The sequence below is a fragment of the Dermacentor andersoni genome, chromosome 2 (assembly GCF_023375885.2).
Source record: "Dermacentor andersoni chromosome 2, qqDerAnde1_hic_scaffold, whole genome shotgun sequence".
NCBI classification, from domain to species: domain Eukaryota; kingdom Metazoa; phylum Arthropoda; class Arachnida; order Ixodida; family Ixodidae; genus Dermacentor; species Dermacentor andersoni.
The window spans coordinates 102613032-102640097 of NC_092815.1; the positions used below are offsets into that span (position 1 = coordinate 102613032).

Consider the following 27066-nt stretch of genomic DNA (forward strand, 5'->3'; position numbering starts at 1 on the left):
TCCCGTCATTCAAGACAAATAAAAACTCGTTTTTGTCTCGCATAAGAGATGTCGAATCGACTTCACACTGACGTTTTCACGATTATGGATAACAACAAGATCCGTGATGCTTTAGCTAACGGTGTATAAGCTAGGAGCTTTGTGTACGACCTTTGTGTACTGACTGCTTTTTGTTAAATGGTTTTGCATAAAAACTACTCGCACCTCTGTAATGCCAATTGGCTCTGAGGGCAAAGTAAGCAAATAAATAAATAAATAAATAAATAAATAAATAAATAAATAAATAAATGCTGCATAGATGCGCCAGCCAAGTACATTCGTTCGCTTAGGTGGCGTCACAACGGTGGCGAATTCGCTTCAAAATTAGCGTCCCTCGGAAACGATGTTTAGGATCGCGGTGGCACAGACGAGTGGTGCAGCACGGTTTTGCTGGCTGAGCTTGTACCGGATTATTATGATGTCAGGGTGTCGAGTTGATTCAGCACGACTTCAGGCTACACAGCATAGCATCGTTATGCTATAGCGGTCGTAGGCAACCAGAGCAACACTGTTTGTTCAGCATCAGTCACAACCACCCCGGCGGGTGACGCGGAAGAGGCCGCCATTGCACTCGCATCGGGGCTACCTGATTGCGACGTCATCATTAGTGACTCTAAGACTGCTATCCGCAACTTCAGTAACGGCTACATTAACAACCTCGCGCACTCTCCACTTGTAGCTCACCCACCAGAAAAAGACATCGCTCTCGTATGGACTCCAGCCCATCAAGGACTCCACGGCAACGAAATGGCTCATGCCGCTGCTCGAGGATTCACGGACCGAGTGGCCGCAAATATGGGCCTACCTCTAGAACCCAATGACTCCCAACAACACCCCAATAAAGACATTACAGACACCAACGCCTAATGTATCTACCTCTCTCTGTGCCTAGAACGCGCCAGAGAGAAATACTGTGGCGACAACTACAAACTCGTACTTTTCTTACCCCGCGCACTTTGCACTTATTCTTTCCCGCCACATACCCGACACGCAAGTGTCGCTTTTGCCCTGTCCCCATAGCAGATCTCTCCCATATCATGTGGCAATGCCCCATTAAAACTCCCCCCCCCCCCCCCCCCCCCCCCCCCCGCACGCTCAAACCATTAAATAGTAGCGAGGAGCTGTGGGAGACTGCCCTGCGCAGCTCCGATCCCACCCTACAGGACCGAGTTCTGAGGTGGGCTGAGGAGGTAGCGGAGGCTTACCACGATTGGTACACGAACTTGTAGCCACATAATGTGGTGACGGACACCTGCTGGGACTGGAGTACTTAGACCTCCCTCTCTCCCCCCCGGCCCCTCCCCTTTCTTAAAAGGGGAATAAAGTTCATTCATTCATTCATACACAGAATGAAAGAATGGGGACACAAGAAACTTGCGCCAGCAATTTCACGTTGTCTTCCCCAAGTAGCCACGTTGAAAACTTGAAACGTAGCTTACTGAGAACATGCTTGTTCCATCGCATCCTGCGGCGGAAACAAAGGAGGACGTCCAACGAGGTCCTTCAGTTGCCAAGAACCATCAGGACATGTATTCTACGGTTCACCTGTACCGAATACGGAGCTCGATGACAGCCTCGGAACAGTTATGCTGCCTCAAACGCCATTTCAACAGCAGTCAAGCAGGAAGAATGTTTTCAATGTTGCTTTTTGCAAGTCGGGACCTAACGTGCCCCAAGAGTTAAAGTTTCCTTTATTAGAAGCACGAGACAAACGTGCAGGGAAAAACCGGACAAGTTACCACGCATATGCATAGTAACTCACTGCACGAAACCACGGCGTAAAAATAAAGCTAACTTGAAGGCTCTGTCACAAATGGCAAGACAAGGACAGCAAACTAGCGCGTTTATCAAAGTGGAAACAATTGCATCGACATAAACATCTAATTACAGGGTGTCTACCAAGTTGACACTTCCAAGTTCCCTGAGTTTTCCAGGTTTTCCCTCAGTGGCTTCGTAAAATTCGCCGAGTGATAGAGAACTTTGTTTTAGTTCTAGACGGGCTGACACCATGTCACCCGATGCTGTCACTGTCTAGTATCTTAAAAACAGAAAAACTGCTTAATCCAGTTTAAATAGTAAGGAGTAGTGTAAAGAAAACAAAAGGGAGGGGTTAGCGAAATGCATAGCAAATAATATACCTTCGAAAAAAAAAAAAAAAACATCCATTGCGAATCGACTTGAACATTCTGAAATACGAATAAAAAGGAGATGCAAGTAGAAGCAAATATTTTCAATATGAGCTATTTTTATCAATTGATAGCAAGCTCATTCGTATGAGGCCAGAACTTTTTCATAAGTAATATACTCTCTCACAACAGCTATTTAGTAAGCCTCAACTGTTCTCACATACTCTCAGCCCGCGCACAATGCCTCAGTGTTGCGTGCCACTGCTTTAAAGAGTTTATTTTGTCTGCACGAGGGGCACCTGCATCTCGGCATCAGCAAACGCTTTAATTTTTGTGTGAGCTCAAGCTCCTTCAAAGAAGCGCCGGTTCGAGGCGGCAAGGTAACCAAAATGGCGGCCGTGGTGGCTTTGATTAATGCGATCTCGGACCTGCGGTCACGGCAAAAAGTCAGGAAAATCGGACGGCGAAGGGCTCTTGCGCCAAGAATTTCAGATGTTCTTATACACTGACTCTATGGGGTAGGTGGTGGTGCCGCGAATCTGGCCGAATTATCGGGCGTCCGGAAAGCCGGTCTGACTGTACAGTGGCAACTTCTCCAGCCGACGACACGGCGTCAAAGTAGATTCTTCACGATTCCTCTCCCTCTCTGTTACTCGAGCCAGCAATACTGAGACTTTCGTTCTCTTTATAAAAAAACAGAAATACACCCAATTTTTCCTGATATAAGCACGAATTCCCTGAGTATTCCCCGAGTACTTCCAGACTATTCAAAATACCTGAGAATTCCTGGTTTTCCCGGTTGGTAGACACCCTGAATTACTAAATCAAATGGCTTAATTACACTGTCCCATGTACTGGCGTCATACGAGACAATTGCCGATGGGGTTTGCCTTATTTGTCTCATACAAGCTGGCACCCTAACTACTAAAGCATTTAAGTTACATGCTTGACACAGTATTGCACGTAACCCACTAAGATATTTCCCTGCTGCTGTTGCGAAAGAAAGAAAGCGAATCACAGTGTGCAAAGGGTGCGCCTGGAGGGGTGTGAAACGGTGTAAAAAAAAAAAGAAAGAAAGAAAGCTCGTTGTGCCGCCAACTTTTGCATAACAACGAACGTCGCGTCGGCAAACGCCGCCACTCTCCTCGCACTCTTGTTGCCGAGCCTCTGCGTTTTCATGCGAAACCATGACAAGCGCTCAGCAACGTTCACGTGAGGAACGGAGAAAGCGAGAACCACAAACAAAAACCTACACACCGCGCCCTCCCTCCCATTTACGGGAAAGCAAACATCGCCGCGCGTCATCGCCCTATCGCACGTAAACGGCCCCCTCAAAATGCTATCACTCGAAACCGGCCGCGGAATGAGACGCGAGCGCCGCTAGCGTATACAGATAGCGCAGGGAACGAAGAGACAAGCCATTCCGACAGACGACGCCTCGAGGCATCCCCCCTCTCCCCCCTCTCTTTCCGCCTTTCACCGCGTCGGACAAAACACGCGCATACATACACAGACGTAGTGCCGTGAAGCCCTGCCTGCTTCCTTCCGCAATACGCGCGGAACGCACGGAACACGAGAGGCGCGGGCGATAAGCGCCGGCGGCGAAACGCGGACGAACATCAGCAGCGACGAGTCTTGGGCTGCGAGTACGCGCGCGAGGGGGGCGGAGATGGCGCGGGGGAGAGGCAAAGCCGGATGCGGCGGCCACAACAAGCGTCGCGCGCAACAGCCAGGCGCGTCGAGCGGCAAACTGCTCGCGCGGCTTCAGCGGCCGTTCTTTACAGCCCGCGTATCTGCGAGGAACGGAGAATAGCGCGATACTGAAGGGAAGGGACAAAGAGCGCATACCACACCACGAACCCTCACGATCGTGACGGCGTCCCGACGGCGCCGCAAGGTGTCCAGACGCCGGAACATTTCAAACCACGCATTCATGCGTAATGTTATTAACTTGCAGAACAAGTCAAACGAGTCCGGAACAACGTCAGTGCCCGACGAACTGGAAACCGGGGTTCTAGGAGCGCAGGACTGGAACCTACAAACAGAAAGCGTTGTGTTTGTAGCTGAAAAAAAAAAAAGACCGTTGCAACTCCACAGACTAACAGCGACGACAAACCAACGGACGGATATTTTTGTGTTTCGGCTGCCTTAAGATAACATAAAGAAATTATGCGAATTTGACGCGCATGCTGTAATCTACGTAAAGTGAAGCTCGCACGAAGCGGTTAGTTAACTCATATAAAATTGTTCATCTACTGCCCCACGTTTTGCGGCATGGCGATTGCGCGTGTCTGTCCGCGACAAGACGCGGAGATTCCCCGCAAGGCGACCTACGTGACTGCAGTTTACGCTGTTTCCTGGATCACACAAGCTTGCTATCGCACTGCGTCAAAGATCGGTCCACTTTAACCGGCGACAAAGCGATCAAGTAGACGCGTCCCGGGAAAGCCGAGAAAGAAATAAAAATAAAAGAAGAAGAAAAATTCGGTTTTAGTAATGGAATTATGCGCTTCAAGGCGTGTATTTATTGCGCGGAAAATATTCAGGTACTATTTATTTTTTTTTATTTCTCCTTTTTGTTTTTGCAGCGTATTAACGTAAAACACAAAGCTGCTCATCAGTACATCCGTAGGGGCAGTGGAAAGGGCTATATGTAAGCCTATTCGTCATACGAGTGCTGTCCTCCGTGTGAGCTGCTCGGCGAGACAGCAGTTGAAGGAACGTTCGCAGCAAAGTGCGGCAGGGTGCGCCAAGCAAGCTCCGCTTTAATAAGAGAGGACGCGTTTCATTCTGATCAACGCCAATTCAGTAGAGCGCAGCGAAACGACGTAATTATTTATAACAGCTAGCAGCGAATTCCTCCAGACAGGGAGACAGCAAAAGAAAGAGAGAGAGAAAAAAAAATAAACGCAATTATTTGATAAACGCGTATGAATAGAGACCGACGCAGGAACATCTGAGTTTCGTTAAGCAGAACAGGATTTCCGGCGCTCGTCAAAACACTCAGCGATATCACGTCCAGTAGAAGAAAAAAATCGAAACCAACGGTACGTGGCTAGATGGCGAGCATTTAATTATTTCGCGCGGCCGGGCCGACTCGTAAACGCACGCGCCGAACGTGGAAAGCAGTCTGATGCAAAATCGATGAAGACGGTGAACGCGGATAGTTCGACGAAAGGCGAGGGAGAGCGCATAGGGGCCCGACATTTCAGCACCAATTCCTGCCAGCGAACAAAATTAAACTTGCCGGTTAAGCGAGCCAATGATTTTGCACGAGGCGGGGTTCTCCACTCCAAACCTCCCCCACCCCCCACCCCCTTTTTTTTAATTTTTTTTATCTGCTAAGCACTTCAGCAAATGAGCTTTGGCAAGTCAACAGCGAGCATCTGACGTAAGCTCAGATCGTGAAAGCTTAATGGGCTTGCATCCGAGGACCACTCAAGATCGTCTTTGCATCGTGAGCACGCAGATCTACAGCTCTAGAGAATTTTGCTATTCATGCTTGCTGAGTACGCGATCGCTACATACCAGCGGGTGGCGCTAAATTAGCAGAAAACGATACTGACGCGTTGAACAATGTGATGGAGACACCTGTGAGAACAAATTCAACAGCATGTTCAGAAAAAGAAGTGACCGAGAATGTAACAGCGACCAATAATACAAGTTCAACAGTAAAATGATGACATCCTAAAGTCACCTAACAAAAACGTCCTGCATAGGGTTCTCAGAAATTAGATATCTGAAAACGAACGCTTTAGCAGTATAGCGAGAAAGGTAAACGTATCAAACTCAGTTCGATGAACGGTTTATCACAGTGTAGGCTTATCCAGGTGGCGCTCGCCTCCACTGCCGCGCATGCACGGAGGCGAACACCATCTGGATGGTGTTCGCCTGGATGGTGTTCGCCTCCGATGGTGTGCAGATCTCTGGACGGTGCTGCAAGGAACTGAGATGGCGCACCACTCTATGAATGGTAAAAACGCTTAAAGAGGGGTGTGTGTTTCAATTTCCGCGTAACAGAATTATATGTTTTTTTTTTTCGTGCACTCAAATTACAGTCCGACGCTATCACGTCTGTAGGTTGTGCGCAAGTCGTACTGCACGTTTTTTCTGACGCATTTTAGGGCCTGCGTTGTTCGGAATGATGTTTCGCTCACGAGACGGCCGGCGCCAGCGCCGCACGCCGACACCGGATTTTCTGTGAAACGGGGCCCTTAACGCTGTCGCGTTAATATTGCCCAAGTCTGCCAAAGATGTTCGCAGCTTTGCGGAGCTCTGCTCCTATTCGAGCAGGTTTGTGAGGAATTTTGCAGCGATTGCGAAACCGCTCGCAGGCCTTCTTAAAGAACGCCCTTTTACCTGGGGTCCCGCACAAGCGGCAGCTTTCTCCGAGTGAACCACACTCCTCACAAGGCCTCCCATTTTGATCCACTTCGAACCATCAGCCCAAACCGAAGTCCGCAGTGACGCGAGTGGTTACGGAATAGGCGCTGTCTTGGCCCAACGTCAATGTGGAGTGAACTGCGTCATCGCTTATGCCAGCAGGCTGATGTCCGCATCGGAGCGAAATTACTTAATTACTGAACGTCAGTGACTCGTTCTTGTACGGGCATATCTATTTGGCCGACCGTTTTCCCGACCACCGTGCTCATTGCTGGCTCGCCTCTTTGGAAGATCCTACAGGCACACTCGCCCGATGGGCACTGCACCTCCGAGAGTACACCAACATGATCGTATGCACAAAGATGCGGTTTGTCTCGCTACCCTGTGGCCGACTGTGACTCTCCGCGCACTGAATCCCTCGACTGCGTCTTTACCGTGAGCCAGTTGTTTAACATCGCCGACGGACAGTGTCGGGATGCCTACTTAAGAAAAATGATCGAGCGCTTCGAATGCTCTCCTAGCGACGCCTCACACATGTTCACCCTGAAGATGGGTATGAAGGAGATCACCGATGGGTACTCCCCCTTTTACCTTTTGTTCGGACGTGAACCAACTTTACAGTTGCACATGTTTCTTCCTTCCCCTGCAATTTAGACCAGTGAACACGCACGCGAAGGCATTGCCCGGGCCGATAACACGCGGCAGATAGCCCGCAGTAGAGTTGCTGCTCCCCAAGAATATAAGAAGCGCCTTTACAACTAGCGATAACGCCACGAACGTTTTGCTCCGGGTGTCCTCGTGCTACTTTTGGTCTCCTCCCGACGTGTGGGCCTTTTCTGATAAGTGCCTTCTTTGCTACACGCGCCCATACCATGTCCTTCGACAAGTGACTGACGTCACGCGCAAGATTGTGTCCGCCAGTCCCACCACATCTTCCGTTCCGTTGTCCAGCGACGTCGTCCACGTTTAGAGACTAAAGCATTACCACGCTTCCTCTGCGGTGGGTCCTTATTGGCGCCGGGCCGGCGCTTCTGTGCCGGGGGTCATGCTACGTGCTGCTACTCGAAGATGATGAAGTTCACCCTTGGATTTAGTGGGACGTACCCATAGGCGGCCACTGCTGATCTGATGCCGACGACGGGCTTGGTGTTGGATGGCTTCCATGTTGGCCAGTGCTTGCTACCCTTACAAGTGCACTCTGTAAACAGTTTCCCTATTGTGGTTTCACGTAACAATATTATCCGTATCAGGAAAGACCTCGTCGGGCATATGAAGTGAAGCGACAGCAGACACTGCGCAAAAAAATTGGTAGTTACTTAGTATCCTTACGTGATTTCAATGCGGAAGCATAACTTCTCTAATTCGTTACGTCCATGATGCCCGACGTCATACATTGTCACGTCTCCTTCACAACTCTACCTTAATCCACCTTGCTCCAATTTTCACTAGCCTTAATGCACCATAATCCACATTATTCCACCTTGCTAAATTTGCACCAACCTTAATCCACCCTAATCCACTTTATTCCACCCAAATTCACTTTAACCTACCTCAATTCACTTTACTTCAGCTTTATTCACTTTAGTCCACTTTAAGTTACCCTACTCTAAGTTGTTCCAACTTTAATTCCCTTTACTTCACTCTAATTCACCGTGGGATTTCGCAGCGCGAGCCGCAGCAGACGCAGTGCCGGGAACGTGACGTCATCGCTCGGTCACGTCGTTTTAGTACCAACGGATGCTAACGCCGGACGCTCGCCTGATTTTCCGCTTCACGGGCACATACTGATTTCGCATTAAAACACTCTAAGGTGTGTCGTGTTTGCTTCGTTTCTCGGCCACAGGCGTCTGCCAGCGTTCCGCACACACTGAGCACTAACATGCGCGCTGGACAAGCGTCGCTGCGTGTCACCATTACACACGGCGAACACACGGGCACGAACTGGCACACGACACATGCACACAAACACACACAGATGGAAGGAGCCGACTACACAGAGGGACAGAACACAGGAACCAATCAACGACGCTCACAACACAGGCATGCACGGACTAGAGACGGTACACCATAAAGTGACGGCGAGACAAGCTGACGTCGGCACTGAGCATACATTCCAGACGAAGACCTAACGTTAGCGCGGCCAGCGCAGAAGCAGACGTGCGCTCGCAGGCGCCGCCGCCAACGACATTAAGCTCGTCGTGTGTATCGTTCGGTGCAGTGTTCCGCGCAGCACAGTGCATTAGCGGGCGCCGCCACTCCAATCGGAATAACCAAGCAGCTGTTCAGGGGAGTTATTACCCCCACTCGAACATCGCAGAAGGTTTCGGCTATAACTAAGGTTCAGATCGTGAACCTAGCCGGGAAGCTGTTACAAGCACAGTTCAGTGCAACGGCTAACTTCAGTGGCCCTTGTAGGAAATACAACTCTCCAAACGCCCAGGTCTAACTACGCTGCGCGGATATTTGTAGCAAGCTCGCAAAGGTGCCAGGCAAAAGGGACGAGCCACAACGGAACAAACATCGAGACACATGGGCGGGGACGCCGTTGGCGTGCCGGCGAGAGTAACGAACCTCGAAGTATTCGAGCTTCTTGGCTAGCAGTACCGAGTCCAGAGGAATTCCACGACGACTTCCCTGTTTAGGGGGTGGGTAGAGAGAAATCACAGCAGCGTGGTTAGTGAGGGAGGAAATGAGCGAGGCAGGAAGTTCAGTCAGCGGGAGACACAGGAGGTTTAAGCAAGCACAAGGGAAGACAGAAAAAAGTAAAAAGAAAAGCAGAAAAAGAATAAAAGTACTGACTCGACATTGGCTCCTATGTCTCCTAGGTTCACACATGAAAATATTTCACTGATAGGCATGAAAGAGACAGAAGGAGAGCAAGCGAAAAAAGTGTGCCCCCTTTGTTACTGAAGTTACCGTGTTGGCTCTGAGTCACAACTGTTTTTGTTGATGCAACGACGGTACTGTGAAACACTCTCGCAAGATATAACTTCCACAGAATGCAGTGATAACGATAAGAGGAGATGTCATAACGGCAAGTAAATGGCTAGAAGCAATATATATATATATATATATATATATATATATATATATATATATATATATATATATATATATATATATATATATATATATATATATAACAAATGGCGTATTGAAAAACAAACAAGCAAGCAATCATACAAAGACAGGAAACGAACACCGCGAGACCTAAGCAAATCATTATAGTAAATTATTTCATCGCGTGTGTTATCGGACTTCACCCGACCTATTGGCGCAGAATAAAATTAGGAAGTAACATTTAGCCAAGTGAAGTGACGTCTTCCCCGTAGGAGACAACGACACTAAAGCTCGACACAGCGTTAGTATTTCTCACAGTAAAGACACGACGAGAAACGACACAAACTGAGAAACATTGCCAGAACTCAACTTCTCGCTGATTTTGTCCAGCTGAAAGTTCGCGAGGGCGCACTCAAACGAAAGTACACGAGCTCTTTTCGCTTGTTTAATTTCTTTCTTCATTTTCTTCTTTTTTTTTTCATTACAGAATTCCAGTTATCTTGAAACGCTGCGGCCGCGACCGGGAATCGGACTCGCGACCTCGTGCTGAGCAGAACGTCGCACCCAGTGAAGCACCGCAGCGGGAAAGCAGCGCATATTTACTGCGATGAACGGGAAAGAACGCAGGGAAATATATACCGCAAGATAAGTCTGGCGATTCTTAAAGCTGCTGCACAACTTGAAAAAAAGCAGTGAGGAGCCTTCGCAGAACACCACGCGCGCTCATCGCGTAATTTGCTTTTGTTATCGGAAGCGTGATATATTTTTTTTATCGGTCGCGGAGCGCTTCAAACTATGAAGAGATCAAGCGGAAGTGTTCGCGGATGTTTCGCAAAACGGCACCGGAAGGATGAGAATAGAACGCAGCTGAAAAGACCGCGTGGCGGTGAGAATGAAAGCGAATTTCCTCTTCGGGCATAGCCGAACAAAGTGCTAGATAACACGAGAGAGAGAGAGAGAGAGAGAGAGAGAGAGAGAGAGAGAGAGAGAGAGAGAGAAGAAAAAAAACAATGCAGCGTAAATACATGGCACTCAATATGCTTTAAAAAAGAACAAAAAGGAGGAGGGGGCGGGGAGAGACCGCTTTGTGCGACGATGTTTCTTTAATGTAGTAGTAATGTAGTATTTAATGTAGTAGCCACACGATATGTTATACTTAAATCGGTCGTTCGCACGAGGCGTCTGGCCGTCCATGTTAGGCAACTGTTTCGGTCGTGGTCGTATTCAGCTAAAATACAGGGTGGAGTTTTTCGCAGAGGTGTCAACACAAAGGCGCCCAACGAAAAAAAGCTCTTTAAAAATATACTATACGGTAATAACCATCAATGGTCAAGGTCTCCAGTCAGATGTTTCCTAATTTCTTCGCTAACTATCACCGTTTTTCACGTGCGCCATAGCAAGGGCAGACACGCATATGAATGGGCGATGCAATTCAGGGTAGCGGTAATTGGGCACTACCTTTCACACCTATATTCTTTACACAATAAAAGCTGCGCTATATCGCAAAGGTTCGCTAGATTTCCCACGTTTTTCGTCACTGGCTCAAACGTCGCCGCACCGACGTTTGTCCTGGATCGGACACCATAGAAGCGATGACTGATAAGAAGAAGAAGAAGAAGAAAAAAAAACAAAGAAGAGAGAAAAGAGAAGAAAATTGGAGGAAGAGGATTCGTACGAAACGCAACCGAGAATGTGGATATCTCTGGTAATTCTTGCCTTTTTCTGATTATTTACGAACGCTATCATTCCGTATGACACATTCCAACGGGCGACTGGGCACAACAGGACTACTATGGGAAAGTGCTCTCGAAAGGGCCTGTAAAGCATTTCTAACGGTCCTAATAGGGTATAGCTCGCCCATTCAAAAGCGATGTTAGAGACCATTCGTTTTCGACCACCCGACGAAGCATTTACGCGAGCATCAAAGGCCGGCTAGACTTCTAGGTAAAAAGTACCGTTAATTATCATAACACTTAGGGGCCCTCACAACGTCGGATCCCGCATGTCTTTACTGAACGGCAATTGGCGCTGAGAGCTGAAAGAAAGAAAGCACAAGCCACTGGTGCCGCGAATGCGGTGGGCACAAACAGAGCTTTCGAACATCAACGAAAGGTGGGAATACAGTACAAGCAACGCTTGAAATTGTGTCAGAACGCAATGATAAAGAGGCTAACTGTATTCGCAATCAACTAGTCAGAAAGAACGTAAGGAAACTGAAGCAGTACAGCATGTCGACACTTAAAATTCATTCATCTCGAGTACAAACGACGCGAGAAAAAACAACAACACAAATGTAAACAGGAGGGTGTCGGTTTCTTTCTTTTGTTATTTCTTTTCTTCATCCTCTCTGAGTATTAGGTGTACTCGAGATGTCGGGAAAACTCCCGTTCGGACAAGGAAACCGTGGAAAACTTTTTCTTTGACGAGCAACAGCAACAAATTCTGCCTAAATTGGTCCCAAAAGATTTGCTTTGTTATACTATAAAAGCAATCTTGCCAAATTATATAATTCTCTTACTAACAGCCTTTAAATAGCACCCGGGCAGTCAACCTGTGCACGTGATGGTTAGCGGATATGACGCAAATCCCAGCCCGCCGTGTCCAAAATTTGCAGCGCATGGCGAGAGCAGCCGGATCTCGCAAGTCAAGCCAAGGAGCCATGCCATATTTCTCAACGTTCTGGGTCACACGCCATTTTCCTGCGAGCGGCGATGGCGGCGTTGTTTAGTTTGTTATTCTTCTTTCGTTTTTTTTTCCCAGCGCCGGTGTCAAAAAGGTCCGTCTTTATTAGCGTTTCGTGAAGTCGTCCACTCGTATTTTGAACGTTGAATTTTGCACGGAGGCTCCCCTACTTGGCTCTACAGGTCACATTGGAACCGAATACGTATGCATTTCGCGTACGCCGGCCACAGTTTGACGTACGCCTGCGCTACGAACGTTATAATGTTATTTCTCAATTATGTCTTTTCTGAGAATAAAGAATAGTTACCAAAAGAAAAAGAAAAAGCAGGGCAACATTTATAACTGCTAAAATTCTCACATTTTATGGGTAACCGGCGCTCTTCACCTTAAGTAACCCTGATAACCAGTTGGAGACTGTCCGTTTCGAATATTTTTCGTCAGACAGGAAATAACCTCCCCAGCTTTCAGACTTTTTCTCTCTTCCTTCGTCAGTCCTAACGTTGACACGGTTTAGCTTAAAATTTACAGAAGCGAACCACGGTGCCAGGTGTCACAGTACTGCACATGCAACATGACGGCAGGCGCTGACGTCAATTCTATGCATTTCCTGTAAATGTTAATAGAGTGTTTTAGTTGAGCGTATTTACGCTCCGCTAAGCAGTTAAGCGGAGCGGAAGCGCGAATGCGCATGCGCCGTCCGCTTAGCCGTAAGCGGGATAGCGGAGCGAGGAACACGGTCCGCTTAGAAGCTGCCTGAGCGGAGCGTGCCGCGCAGCACTTTGGCTAGCGTTGGCGTCCGAACGGATTGGATTGGATGCCGAAAGCAAGCGCGCTGGCTAACACGTGGCGTTCCCCAAGACGGCGCTTTATTTTTCATTGGATAAAATGGACCGGTAACGCATTACAAGCGCACGTCTAGATACTTCATGGAGAAACAAGTTATATATATACATATATACGTTTTAAGGTATAAGAGTGATCATAAAGTGTTTTTATTTTCTTTCATTACCCTGAATTTAGCCAGGGGGCGCTGCAACTACGAAAGGTCCGCTCCGCTACGCTAAACGTGCAACTAAAACGTGAAAATCGCCCGCCGCTCCGCTGTGGCTTAGCGGGGCCGCTCGGAGCGGAGCGTACCGTAAAGACGCTCAACTAAAACACTCTAATAAGATCGATGCTGCGCTTGGAACTAACAGAAAATAAACAATGACAAAAAAGAGAGAACACTATCAAGTTCGCCCGCTACCGTTACTACTGCTAAAGTGAAAAAAAGAAAACAAGTGACGCTGTTGACCCGCAGAAAGCCAAAACCTGTCAACATGTATGTAAAAGAAGTTAGTGTTGACAAGGTGTAGAATTGCGAAGATCAGTTCCGTTCCAACATCATCACAGTGTGTTGCCACAAAGAGCGCTAAATTATCCAACTGCGACACGGAGAAACAAGACAGGAAAGGGAGAGAGACTGGGAGAGAGAGGAAAAGACGGTTACGAACGGTCGTCGGCAGCCACGTTGCTTCCCGCGATGCAGACACAAGCCACGCCACGCTGGCGGCGAAACTAATAACCGAGTGCGACGATTCGGCTCGGCGCCGGAGCCGGTTTGGGCGGCGCCTGTTTAGCTTCCGCGCACGACACGGTGACGGCACCGCCCAGTGGAGGATGCGATCGCAATATTGCGCAGTACAGCGGAGCCTGCTTAGGGAACTCCGGCCCAAGCTGTGTAGCCGTTCGTCTTTTTAACTATGTGTCCATTCGGCGCAACGCCTTGCCTAATATACTATCGAGTAGTGCCATATCTTCCAGCCATTCGCAAGGACTCTACAGAGGAGAATGTGTCGTATGGACCGGATACGGATACCGTAGCACAGACCTGAAATCTGTTTTCCGCAAAACTGTGCAGCTGCAGTCGTCAACGACTGAAACGCGACAGTTTGACAGCTTGGCATCCGATACAGGTTATACGAAACAGTACAGCGTGCTCCTGAAGATAGCGAAAAGCGTGCGAACCGCAAGCTATAGACTTCGCGCCTACCACCCAAACTTGTCCGGGCAGTTACTGTTACTTTGCAAACGAAAGGGAGGAGCAAAACGCAACAAATAACGCGCGTTCCAGTTATAGAGCCTCATCCGTTGAAAGCGCTACCCGGCCATCTTAAATGAACGGTACAATCGCTGACTCGACGCACCTGGCTGGCGTAGTTATTATGACGTCCACTGCTGAGCTCGAGGTGAAGGGTTTGATGTCTGCCGTAGCGGCCGCATTTCGATGGGAACGAAATGCAGAAACGCTCGTGTATTTCAACTTAGGTGCTCGTTAAAGAACCCGAGATGGTCAAAATTAATCCCGAGTCCCCCACTACGGCGGGCCTTATAATCATATTGTTCTTTTCGCACGTAAAACGGCAGAATTTTAAAGCTAACTCAGCTTAAGCTGATAAATTATGCTTTCAAAACAATTTTCACTGATTTTGCGGTGAGAGTTTGATTACTACAAGAGTAAACGAAGGCCAAACTTCCATTTCCCCTTCGCTTTTTTTTTTTTTTTTTCAACGGCATAGCTCTTAGGCGCCCGTTCCTGCCGCGAGCGTCGGCGTCGGTGGCGTCTCCGAGCGAATAAGCACAGCGAAAGATGAAAGACGCGAGCCGCGAACGGCGGAGACCAATCAGAGCGGCCCCTTCAGTGATGTGCGCGCGGGAAGCTAGTTTCATAGGGGCCCGCCCGACCACTCCACGCGTACTCGTATCTGGTCTCAGTCGGACCGCTCGTTTCGTACTATCGTCTGATCGCGTAAGCTCTCGCTCGCGCTTGTTTGGTTTGCTTGGTTTGGTCTCGTTCGCGTTTGTTTCGGTTGACATGGTTTGCGATTGTTTCGTAATTTGATTGTATGAGCGACGCGAATTGTGTCGCACTTTCTGGAAGCTACGCGGCACCAGCGATTACACCGGAACCTTCGACGAGTCATGTACAAATGCCGACGCGCTTGACCCATAGGTCAGATTTTCGACGATTGTCGACTCTGCTACACGTCTCTTTCAAATTCTGTGCCTCAATACATCGCTAAACGAAAACACGTATAGAGCTGGGCTCAAATTTAGCATTAGGGAGTATCGTAATCGTCGGCGAATGTTTAAATTGCGCACCAAAACACGAGAACCTCTGCGCCAGTGTGAGGCCACGGATTTTAATGCATTTCAACGCGTTTGAGCCACTGTCTGCAGTAACAGTTCTCGAAATTTGCCGAGTTCAGTCTTTGACTCCTTTAGTGTACTATGTGGCACATCTTTACTGACAAAAGTGCCCGACTTTAGATATGCTTGACCTGGCTTAGTACATGTGAAAGTGCGATAAAGACTCGTTGTGTCTTCTCTCTCTCTATTTCACTCCCCCGCCCCACGTGCAGGGTAGCAAACTGGACGAAGTCTGGCTAACCTTTATGCCTTTCCTTCCTTCTCTATCTCTCCTAACTAGGTACGAGACGACGTCGTGAAACTTCATGACGTCACGAGAGAGAGGGCGCGGGAAATTCAAGGCATCGCCCCCACCCGTCTTCAGTTTTTTAAGCCTCCTAAATTAAATAGTGATGTTTTAAATGCCTAAATCACGACCTGATTACGAGGGACGACATATAGCGGAGAACTTCGGATTAATTGTGATCACCCGCGAGGGCTTCCTGGTGGTACACTTAAATCTATGCACTCAGGCGTTTTTCCATTTCTGCCCCCCCCCCCCCCCCTCCGCCCTCTCGAAATGCGGCCACCGCGGCCGCGATTGCACGGCGATTTTTTTTTTTTTTTTTGGTGTTGAGTACAAAAGCGCAATTTAACAATACGGCTCAACCTTTTCTTTCTTCGGTGTTCCTTTAAAGCGCATCTGAGTTGGCAGCAGCAGTATTCGCACTTCCTACCTTCCACAGCACTGCGCAGAACTGTCGAGGTTGGTTGCAGGGCCCACGCCAAAGGCCCGCACTTCCTGCAAGCAGCCACAACACGCGCCGACATATCTTCACAACGCGGCCATCTAGAAAAGGAAGCCATTGGCGGGGCGAACCTGAATGAACGAGCGGCGACGGCGCCAGAAGGCCGCTATATTTATACTTATCTATACATGCAGTGGCTCCTTACACGGCGCCAATAGGAGGCCCCCGAAACCTCCCCCTCGTAGGTAATCAATTCGAGCGCTCCCAGTTGAGGTGGCAATAAACCGGGAGCTGCGACAAAGCTGCCGCAGGCTTCCGGTATGGCAGCACAGTGCACACCTGAGAAAGACGGCCATGGGGCGAGCGATGAAGCATGCACTACTAGGCTTAAAAGTCGAACGACGACGAAGGCGAGACCTAAAGCAATAAAGAAGTCGTCGCGAAGGAACTGCCAAAAAGCGTGCGGTCGTTCTCGAACGTTACGCTCTCCTCGCGACCCCGAGGCGGTTCCCGTGTCGGAAATCTCCCTTCGCGCTCGAAGTAACCAGGAAAGCCCACCTACCTCCCCCTCCACCTTCGAGAGTGCGCGAGGTATCGCGATAAAGCCCTCCCCTTCTCTCTATTTCTCTCGCTTTCGAGTTCACCGAGTTGTGATAAACACGGCGATTAATAACAATAGCGAGCGTACAGTTCTATCCATTGTCGCCAACTTGCTTAGCTGGGAAAGCACGATTACGCGCTCATTCCCGACGCCTGGGAACACAGGCGCTGACACGTCGACATGTAGGAACCACGCCTCCTCCTTCCGTCTCCCTCCCTCCCTCTCTCCAACGTTGCTTTCTTTTCCTCGCCGTTACCACTTACAAATTTGCCGATTTTTTTCGCGCTTCTTTCACTGTTTTTATGAAGATCCTCTGACAGTCTGTGACATTAAAGCTTCAGCAGCAAGGGGAAAAAAGAAAACAGTGGTTTACCGCTTGCTAAGTTTCCATTCCAGCCTATAATTTTCGACTACTACCAGTAAGTTATGAAATAGGTAGGATGGAGTATCGGATTTGAATGAACAAAACTGGAGGACGCTTAAGCTTCGCCTTTAAGAGTGGAACGCGACAGGATTCAAAGATCCCCGAGTGCTTCTCACGCTTCCCGGCAACTACAGCTTATGTACCCGTAACGTTTACCGGGAAACGCTGGCGGCGAACGCTATGCACGAATGCGAGCTTTGTGGTTCTGTTGATGGTGTGCAAGGAACTGAGGTGCCCGCGCTGCTCCTGCTGAGGCAGACCTCAAACGGCAGCTGGAAAACGCTATCGGGTTAGAAGAGGTTTGTGTTTGAGTTTCCGCGAAACAGAATTATGTTTTATCGTATATTCATATTAAAATCCGAGAAAACACATTACAATCTTTTCATGAAAGCGACTGGCCTCAGTGACCGATTATAGGCGTGAAGTTTTGGACATCCGCGTGTACTGATGTTAAATGTACTCATGTACGCATGTTAAATATCCGCATGTGCTCACACCGATAGTGCCTTCTTCCCTCCCTCTCCTTTCTTTCCTTACCTTAAACCCTTCCCCTGTGTAGGGTAGTAAACCGGACGTGCGTCTGGTTGACCCCCCTACCTTTCCTTCCGTCCTTCCTTCCTTCCTTCCTTCCTTCCTTCCTTCCTTCCTTCCTTCCTTCCTTCCTTCCTTCCTTCCTTCCTTTTCATCCTCCCTCTCTGCCATATTACAATCCGACGCTATCATGTCTGTAGGTTGTGTGTAAGTCGTGCATTGCGATTTTTCAGACGCATTTTCCTTTGAGAAATTCAATTAGTTCAGTAACTTTATTGCGCTACACGGAAGGCCTGCGTGGTTGGGTATGCGTGGTTCGGTATGATTATTCCCGAAACGACGGTCGACGCGGCACACCGACGTTGGATCTTCCGCGACACGGGGACCTTAACGAATATGTGCCTAATTACATTCCAACCACTCGTCCAGGCTCACCTAACCAAACCAGCAAAACAACATTATTTACGGATTGCGCATGCTCAGCTGAAAAATTCGCTTCCCTTCTGACACACTATATATAGCTTCGCCATCACTGCTATAGGTACCAATCAATGGCGCTGCGACGGGATGGCACACCAAGCACCGCCCCCCCCCCCCATGTCACCCCCTTCCCCCCCGAAAAGAAAAAAGATCTGTTAGGAAGCGGTCTGCCCCAACCCCCTTACCGTTCCCGGTCAAATGCGTAACTCACCTTCAAAAATAAATAAATAAATAAATAAATAAATAAATAAATTCTGCATACGTCACTGGCACCAATTTCCCTGACTCAAGGTAACAAGGATGAACATTCCCCGTTCTTTCTCCAGATTTTTCAAGAAATGACCAATTCAGAAAACATTCCCTCAACCGGTCGTCTACTTAAGGGTAGACGTCCGGTTGTTTTTCTTTCCCTTTCAACGGTTCAGGAATGATGTGTATACACCAAGAGGCCTTAATTGAAACGGACAGTGGAGGGCGATAGGACAGCGACGTTATCGCTACGGCTCATGCCGACATCGGATCGGAGAAGCTCTATACATACGCATAAAAGAACGTTCAGATCATGTGATATTGCGCTGTGAACACGGCCACATGACGACGACCTTTCACGAGTAAGGGATTAAACGGTGCTGCTGCACGGACTCAACTTTTTTGCAAGAAGCAAGGGCAAGTTAATGTACAAACGATCAGGATAGTAAACATTATCGGTCAGGCTAAGTTTACGGAGAAAAATCGTGCCACCACCAACCAGCGAGCGATCGATAAAGTGACGGCGGCGAACGAGGAACAAACGCAAGCTCGTGTGACTAGGCTTACCTATTCGCATTGTTTCCACCTTGCAGGTATGTAGTGCAGTGCACACAGTCGAACTAAGCGTTCAACAAAGAATCGAATAACGCAGAGCACATTTCCCGCCTATTCTCACCCTGACGTCGAGTGTCAAATTTTGAGGGCGTCCTTTCATGCCACCGGCGATGCTTCCTGCTTTTTGTCTGAACTTAGCCTAGGCGCCAACGTTGACAACACGCTTCTCATTCATGCTCGCTTTTTTTTTTTTTAATTCTTCGTTAGCGCCACGGTTGACTCTCAAGTATGCTCAACTTCCGAAAAGCAGTTTGTGTCTACCGAACCCGTCTTCCTAACTTTACCCTTTCTATTTCTTTCTTTATTTCTTTTCCCTCACAGTCGTTTCCGGCGATGACTTTTACCGCGTTTATTCTACGAATAAGCCAGAAGTGTTTAACAAACAAACAATAAAGCATTTGTAAGCTGCGTGAAATGGCAAGGCTCTGACAGGCCTAAAATAAGAAACATGAAGTGTGCACTGAAACAAACACGCAAGACGCTTCCAATTGAAAGAACTCGCGAAATCGTCCACTCGCAGCCCTGTTGATCGCGGGCGCTAGTACTCAGGCGTGGACTGGGAAACAAGTGGCCCGGCGAGGCTTACATCGAAAAACTAATAATAAATAAAACAAGAGACGGACAGAGAGAGAGAGATAGAGAGCGTCCGAACACTCCTCTATGTGAGGGACCACACCGCTGGTTTGGAACTCAAGTGCGCCTTCCCACCCCAATGTCAGAACCGTCTTGTTGCCTTCAAGCTGCTCAGAATGGCAGGCGAACGCGCCAAACGCACTCAGCAAAACTAACGCAGTGCACGGCAGACTGAAGGGGAAAAGGGTTACCGGGGGAGTACGGGGAAGGAAACAAGTAGTATACATAAATTATTACTAAACGTTTCAAAGATAAACAATAAATAAAATAACAACAAATTGAAAAACGAAAGCAATCCAAACGTGCAGAAGGAGCATAACGAGCTTCAAAACAAAAACAAAAAATTCTTTAAAATACTTTATATCTCCGCGGCGTTCGATAGGGAGCCAAGGCAGACGGAAGAGTCCAAGGCCGTCAGTTAAAGCTGTCGACAAGTTGACAGGGTTCAATGGAAATTGAACGCCGCTTCTCCGAGCTTTCCGGAAACGTGACAGCGACGTTTCAAGTACCCAGTCTCAGAAGAGAGCCTGACACACAGGTTTAGGTGAGCTGTAAGGCTTAGACTAGAGCATGCTTTGAACGTTACACCCCGAGCTGGAGAAAAAAAAAAAGAAAAAAAAAGAAGAGGAGGAGGAGGGCTGCATCTTCTATCATTACCAGCAGTTGCAGAAAGCAACAAATATCCGTTACGGACGAAATCGCACCATAAGCGCTTAAAACATGCGCTGGCTTCTACTGACGGCGGCGAGTTAAAACTCCGAAGTGTAGACAAAAAACAAACAAGAAAAACAGGCACACTGGTGCTGGAATCCACTACCTCCCCAGAAAGAGGCAAGAGAAAACTACCGAGGAGATCGCCAAGTAGCAAGCCAGGCGCGAGAGAGCAGACATCCCTCCACGACACCAGCGCCGCGCAGGCAAAGCGACGCACATCGGTGAACGATAAGCGCCCGGCAAGCCGAAGCTAGGCGTCGTCGCCGCCCAAGGTGAACCGACGAAATCCGCGCATCGGAAAAAAGGCCGAAGTGGCACCGCACGGCGTCGCAATATTGTACAAGAAAGAGGGAAACGCCGGTCGTTCATGTGCGTGTGTGGCGACCTGTGCAGAGCTATGGGTTCGTAAACTTCAAGCTTGAAGTTTTAAAACTTCTTAACTGCCGCGAACTTTTCGTAAAATATATCCAGGCCTTCAATAATTAAAAAATCAGCATCGCTAGAAAAATATAATTTTTTTTTCACTTTGTCTCTTAAAGGGACACTAAAGAGAAAAATGAGTTCTTCTGCATCAGTAAATTACCTTTCTACAACAAGAAAAACCGCAAGAACGAAAGACGGGTGGCGACACCTTCTTGAAGCTCCCACACCTGGTCGCTGTGCGTCATGGATTTTGATGGCATCTTCTAAAGCCTACTTAAGTATATAGCGGTACACATTGACCGCATTGTGTTCTAAACGAACCAAATATTAAACATGGCAAGTTTCGGGAACCTTTACTCAGCCAACGCGGCCCAAATGCCAAAACATACTTTGGAATCCCTGACGTCACACTGACGTACCGGCGTCGGGGTTTTGGCGCGACATTCAAATACTGATACTTCGACCTTCATATTCTCATCTAATAATCATACTATTATATTGAAATGAGTGCATGCAGAGTTCTCAAAGAATGCCTTATTAGTCTAAACTGATTTATTGTTTCGCTTTAGTGTCCCTTTAAACAAAACAAATTCATTAAAATCGGTCTAGCGGTTGCTTCAGAAGAGCGCTGCTGAGCTTTACACGTGTGATGCGTGTATGTATATATATATACATATATATATATATATATATATATATATATATATATATATATATATATATATATATATATATATATATATATATATATATATATATATATATATATATATTGCCGCTAGGTGTCACGCGCCAGCGCTAAGAAAGAAGTGACTGGAACGCGCGCTCGGCAAGAGGTGGCGGCAGAAGAAGAAGAAGTAGTCGAGGCTGCGGACGCCGGCTTGAGTTTTGTGTACGCCATCTTGTACAGCTGTCTGTCTCGCCGACACCAGGTACATATTTAATTGTCTTTTCGGGACAAAACTGGTGGAGGTGCGGGGTACGCTTCATCCGATGCCACGAACCCCTCCTGGTAGCAGGAGTACCAGCCCCATACTAGTGGACACCCCTGTTCACCGGGCCAGTAGGAGAATCCGAGGATAGCCTCCGGAGCTCGACCATCTCTTCGTAGCAACATCGACGCCCCCACAGACCAATATGGAAGGAACATCGGCCTCTCTATCGACCGTTATGCAAGGTACAGCCACAACGGCAACTCAGTACCTGCTGCAGAATCTCCGAGTGCCGAAAGTGTTCCACGGAGATATATTCGAGGATGTAGAAGACTGGTTAGTCCAGTTTGAGCGCGTTGCCGAGATAAATGAATGGACCGACGCGGCAAAGTTGAGGAACGTCTACTTCAGCTTGGAGGACGGTGCCCGCACTTGGTACGAGAACCGAGAAGGGCTCATCAAATCGTGGCTCGAGTTCCGTCGTGCCTTGCTAGAGACCTACACCAATCCTGATCGCCGTGAACGAGCCGAACGGGCGCTCCAATCCCGCATTCATCTGCCGAACGAGAACGAAGAGCAACTGCCGTACGTCGAGTATATGACGCGCCTCTTCCGTCGGGTGGACTCAACCATCGCCGAACCACTCATACGCCTCACGCGAGAAGACACACCCTTCATTTGGACGGATGAGCAGGACGCAGCTTTCACCGAGTTACGGCAGCGCCTGCAGGAATCACCCGTCCTCGCTCACTTTGACGAGGACGCTGACACCGAGGTGCATGCCGACGCAAGCAACATCGGTCTTGGCGCTGTACTCGTTCAACACCAAGAAGGCGTCGAGCGAGTGATCGCTTACGCCAGTCGCACCCTTTCACGCGCCGAGATCAACTACTCCACCTCCGAGAAAGAGTGTCTAGCGGTTGTGTGGGCCATCACGAAATTTCGGCCTTACCTCTACGGTCGCCCTTTCAAGGTGGTGACAGACCACCATTCCTTGTGTTGGTTAGCCAACTTACGAGACCCGTCCGGGCGACTTGCTCTATGGAGTCTCCGTCTGCAGGAGTTCGATGTTACCATCGTCTACAAATCGGGCCGCAAACACGAAGATGCGGACACGTTGTCGCGCGCTCCCGTCAAAACTTGCGATAAGGACATGGACGATGACGGCGCATTCCTTGGGGCCCTCACCGCATCTGACCTGATCAGACGGCAGCGCGAAGACGCCGAAATACGCCCTCTCATCGATCACCTAGAAGGCAAGAATGCTACAATCCCACGACACATTTCTCGCTGTCTCTCGACCTTCTGCCTCCGACAGGGCGTCCTCTACAAGAAAAACTCGAGTGCCAGCGACAAAGAGTATCCATTGGTCGTACCTGCCACCCTCCGTGATGACATTCTCCTAGCCTGCCATGATGAGCCCACGTCTGGACACTTGGGATTTTCACGTACGCTTGCAAGAGTACGCCAGACGTACTACTGGCCCAGACTTTCTACCACGGTGAAGCGTTACGTGCATAGCTGCCGTGAGTGTCAACGCAGGAAATCGCCGTCTTTGAAACCCGGGGGGTTACTCCAACCCATCGCACCACCTAGCGCACCGTTTGATCAAATCGGCATGGATCTTCTGGGACCCTTCCCTTGTCAGCCAGCGGAAACAAGTGGATTATAGTCGCCACAGACTATCTAACACGCTACGCCGAGACGAAAGCTGTACAACGTGCCACGGCCTACGAAGTTGCCCAGTTCTTTATCGATCAGATAGTCCTCAGACATGGTGACCCATCATACGTGATCACCGACAGAGGAACTGCCTTTACAGCCCAACTGATAGAGGAGATATTCGAGTTGAGCTGCACGCAACATCGCAAGGCCACTGCCTATCATCCGCAGACCAACGGACTGACGGAACGGCTAAACAAAACCATTGCTGACATGCTGTCTATGTATGTAGACGTGCAGCATAAAACATGGGATCAAGTCCTGCCGTACGTTACATTCGCGTACAACACCGCCATTCAGGAAACCACACGATTCACACCGTTCCGTCTTGTCTACGGGCGCGAGGTCCAGACCACGCTAGACGCAATGCTCCCGCATGACACCGACGTATCACTTACTTCCGACGCCGAGCAACTTACTCAACACGCAGAGGAAGCTCGTCAGCTCGCCCGCATAGACATCACGAAACAGCAGAGTACAGACGCACGACGCTACAACCTTCGACATCGGCAAGTTGAGTACCAGCCAGGTGACCAAGTCTGGGTGTGGACGCCAATCCGTCGCCAGGGCTTATCTGAGAAGCTACTTAGTAGATACTTTGGACCCTACAAAGTGATACGCCGCGTTAGTGAAGTGAACTATGAGGTCATTCCCGATGGTGCCGCGTCGCCTCGGCGTCGACAGCACCACTCGGAGATAGTGCATGTTGTTCGCCTCAACCCGTATTTCACGCGTTAAGGCGGCGCCAACCCGATGTCATACGACTTCCATACTTCCAGTTTCATTTAGCAAGCATCGTAGTTTAGTAAGCATCGGGGTCGATGCTTTTCTTTTGGCGGGGGAATAATGCCGCTAGGTGTCACGCGACAGCGCTAAGAAAGAAGTGACTGGAACGCGCGCTCGGCAAAAGGTGGCGGCAGAAGAAGAAGAAGTAGTCGAGGCTGCGGACGCCGGCTTGAGTTTTGTGTACGCCATCTTGTACAGCTGTCTGTCTCGCCGACACCTGGTACATATTTAATTGTATTTTCGTGACAATATATATATATATATATATATATATATATATATATATATATATATATATATATATATATATATATATATATATATATATATACACATATATATATATATATATATATATATATATAAGAGTTGTTTTCGAGTTGAAACTTCCTCTTAAAGGGTCGCCATTGGCTTCGCACTTATTTTCCTTCTTACGTTATTTATGAAAAGTACAAAGGCTAGCAAACGCTGTACGAACCAGTAGCAAATCGGCTACTACTGGCAGCTTCTTTCATACAAGCAATAAAAAAAAAAAGAGAAAGAAAGAAACGTCGTTCTTATTGCTTCTCTATAGAGTAGCGTTACGTATAATGGTTCAGAAAATAACATTCCCAGAAGATACAGATTTTCGAAACGCCCGACTTCAGCTCTGAAGCGTCGTTACGGGCGGTTCTGCTGCGCTCGGTGTAGGCTCGACTGATAATGTCGCCCTTAAAATGTGTTCGGGGCGTAATATATACTAACATAACTGTGTGATCGAAGACAGTACGGTGATAAAAGTAAGAAAAAAAACATAGCACAAATCAGTGACTATTATTGCTGCCATCGCTCTGACGTGGCACAACTTCGGCGAGTAGGAGGAGGCTAAACGAGGACAACGATTAAGACGTCGTTTCAGAACACTGCATAAGCCCGTTAAGGTGCGAAAGAAAGCATCGAGGCGGAGCTAAACTACTCTCAGTCGAAAATGGATTTGTTTTTATTTCGTGAGACAAGAAGTCAGCAAAATAAACAAAATCATAGAGAGAGAAAGGCAGGAACTGTAGTATAAGGAGGCTGCAAGGAAATCGCGTGCGATCGATGACACACAAAAGAAGACAGAGATACGTGAATGATTACAGGGAAAAGCATGAAGGAAAGCCTAAGTCCGTGCCTCGGCAGTTTTCGTGTGATTAAGCCACATCGATGACAGCTTCAAGAACGAGGACTGAGCGTAGAACATAAAGAACATTCAAACTAGGCGAACAAGGTAAAGAAAACGCACGATACGGCACCGCTCGGAAAAAAAAGAAAGCCAGCGTAACGCCCCGACGGAGAAGAAAGGAACGTTGAGAGAAAGACGCATGCTCGGGCAGAAACAACCCAAAGTGGATAGCAGAAATAAATAAACAAATGAGAGTGGCACGTGAGGAGGGAAGGCGGAGAGGGGTAGGCGCGCGAAATGGTAATTGCAAATCAATGAGCACCACGCCCTGAGGGCGGCAGGGGTTCTCGAACCATCAGTGGGCCATTACGGGCCTTCGGGGTGCCTGTCTGTCTGGCCACTCGAGCAAAGGGGGGGACGACGGAGCTCGCTAGGAAGGAACGCGTGACACGCGGCGGAAGGCAAGGGGGGGGGGGGGGGAATCTATGCTCCGGGACAGGCTCGCTCGGTCACTCGCTCATCCTCCCCCTCCCTCCCTCGCTTTCGCTTCACGAGGCAAAGTAGGAAACGCGTCATGCGGAACGAACTCGACCAGGAAGGCGAGTGAGGACGCGAGGTCTGAGGCGACAAGCCACCAGCGAGTCCGATACACTCGCACGCCCACTGCAGCGCGGCGTCAGCAGCGAGTCGTTACGGCTACTCTCGTGTAACGACTCGAAAGTAAGCAAGCCACTTATACGGACTTATACGGGGGAGGGGAGGTAAGGGGGGCGGGGGGGGGGACGGAGAGAGAAGACTGGTAACAAACAATCGGAAAATCACGGACGAAACAAAGCCTAGACTTGCCAGAATCGAGTAACTCCTTGGGCGCAGCTTCCGCAATGTTAAACGCCCACCTCAGAAGCAAGAGCACGAGCGAGAACACAGGACATTGAAACAAACTCGCTCGTTGATCTCGGGACACCTATCATCAGAAGCACGCTGTAAAAGTGGGTAGTACGCACAGAGTGCTTTAGATGAGTGCGGGACGACGGACGTCTCGTGTGGATGGCAGCGACGCATGTGTGTCCTCAAACAGTGGGTTGCCTTGTGTGGTTGTTTCGTGGAAGCTATGCTTTACTCACGGCACGCATCCGAATTCACTGGACGTTTGCCATTCACACAGCACGAGAAGAAAGTCGATTGCCCTCCTGTATAGGAAACATTTCTCGCATATCACGCATAACAACATACGTGTACGCCACAAATGTAACTGGAAAAGTAACAAAAGATATATTACATGCTCGTGTCGCTCTTATATTGACGAAGACGATACAATAAATCTATGTAAACAATACTTTCTACAAAATTTATTGGATCCAGAAGAGGAAATAGCACGCGATAAGTGTGTGAATCTAGTGAACTTATTTTTTATAGTCTGTGCTTTTAAAAGCTTTTCTACACTCTGACAGATCGTTCTGCACGGGAAATGTCAATGCACATAAGTTTTAAAAAGTACAGAAACCACCAGGGTGAACAGCGAAATATATGAAGAGGTATACTTACTTTGAACTGATGTGCCCGTCGAGTGGGGTCCGAAAGAGGCAGTCGGGGAAAAGGTAAAAG

The 27066-nt window shown here is 48.5% G+C and overlaps 1 protein-coding gene across 6 annotated transcripts in view; it reads right to left on the reverse strand.

Moving 5' to 3' along the window:
- dlg1 (MAGUK family member discs large 1) overlaps nt 1–27066 on the reverse strand; it is a 735259-nt gene that overhangs the window by 254532 nt on the left and 453661 nt on the right. The window contains exon 1 of one of the 6 annotated variants that reach the window (XM_055076710.2): nt 9120–9398. The exons of the other annotated variants lie outside the window; for them this stretch is intronic. Within the exon in view, the coding sequence (XP_054932685.1) occupies nt 9120–9383 (264 nt within the window). The 5' untranslated portion in view covers nt 9384–9398. Of the gene's footprint in view, nt 1–9119; nt 9399–27066 lie in introns of those variants that run through there. 6 annotated transcript variants of the gene reach the window in all.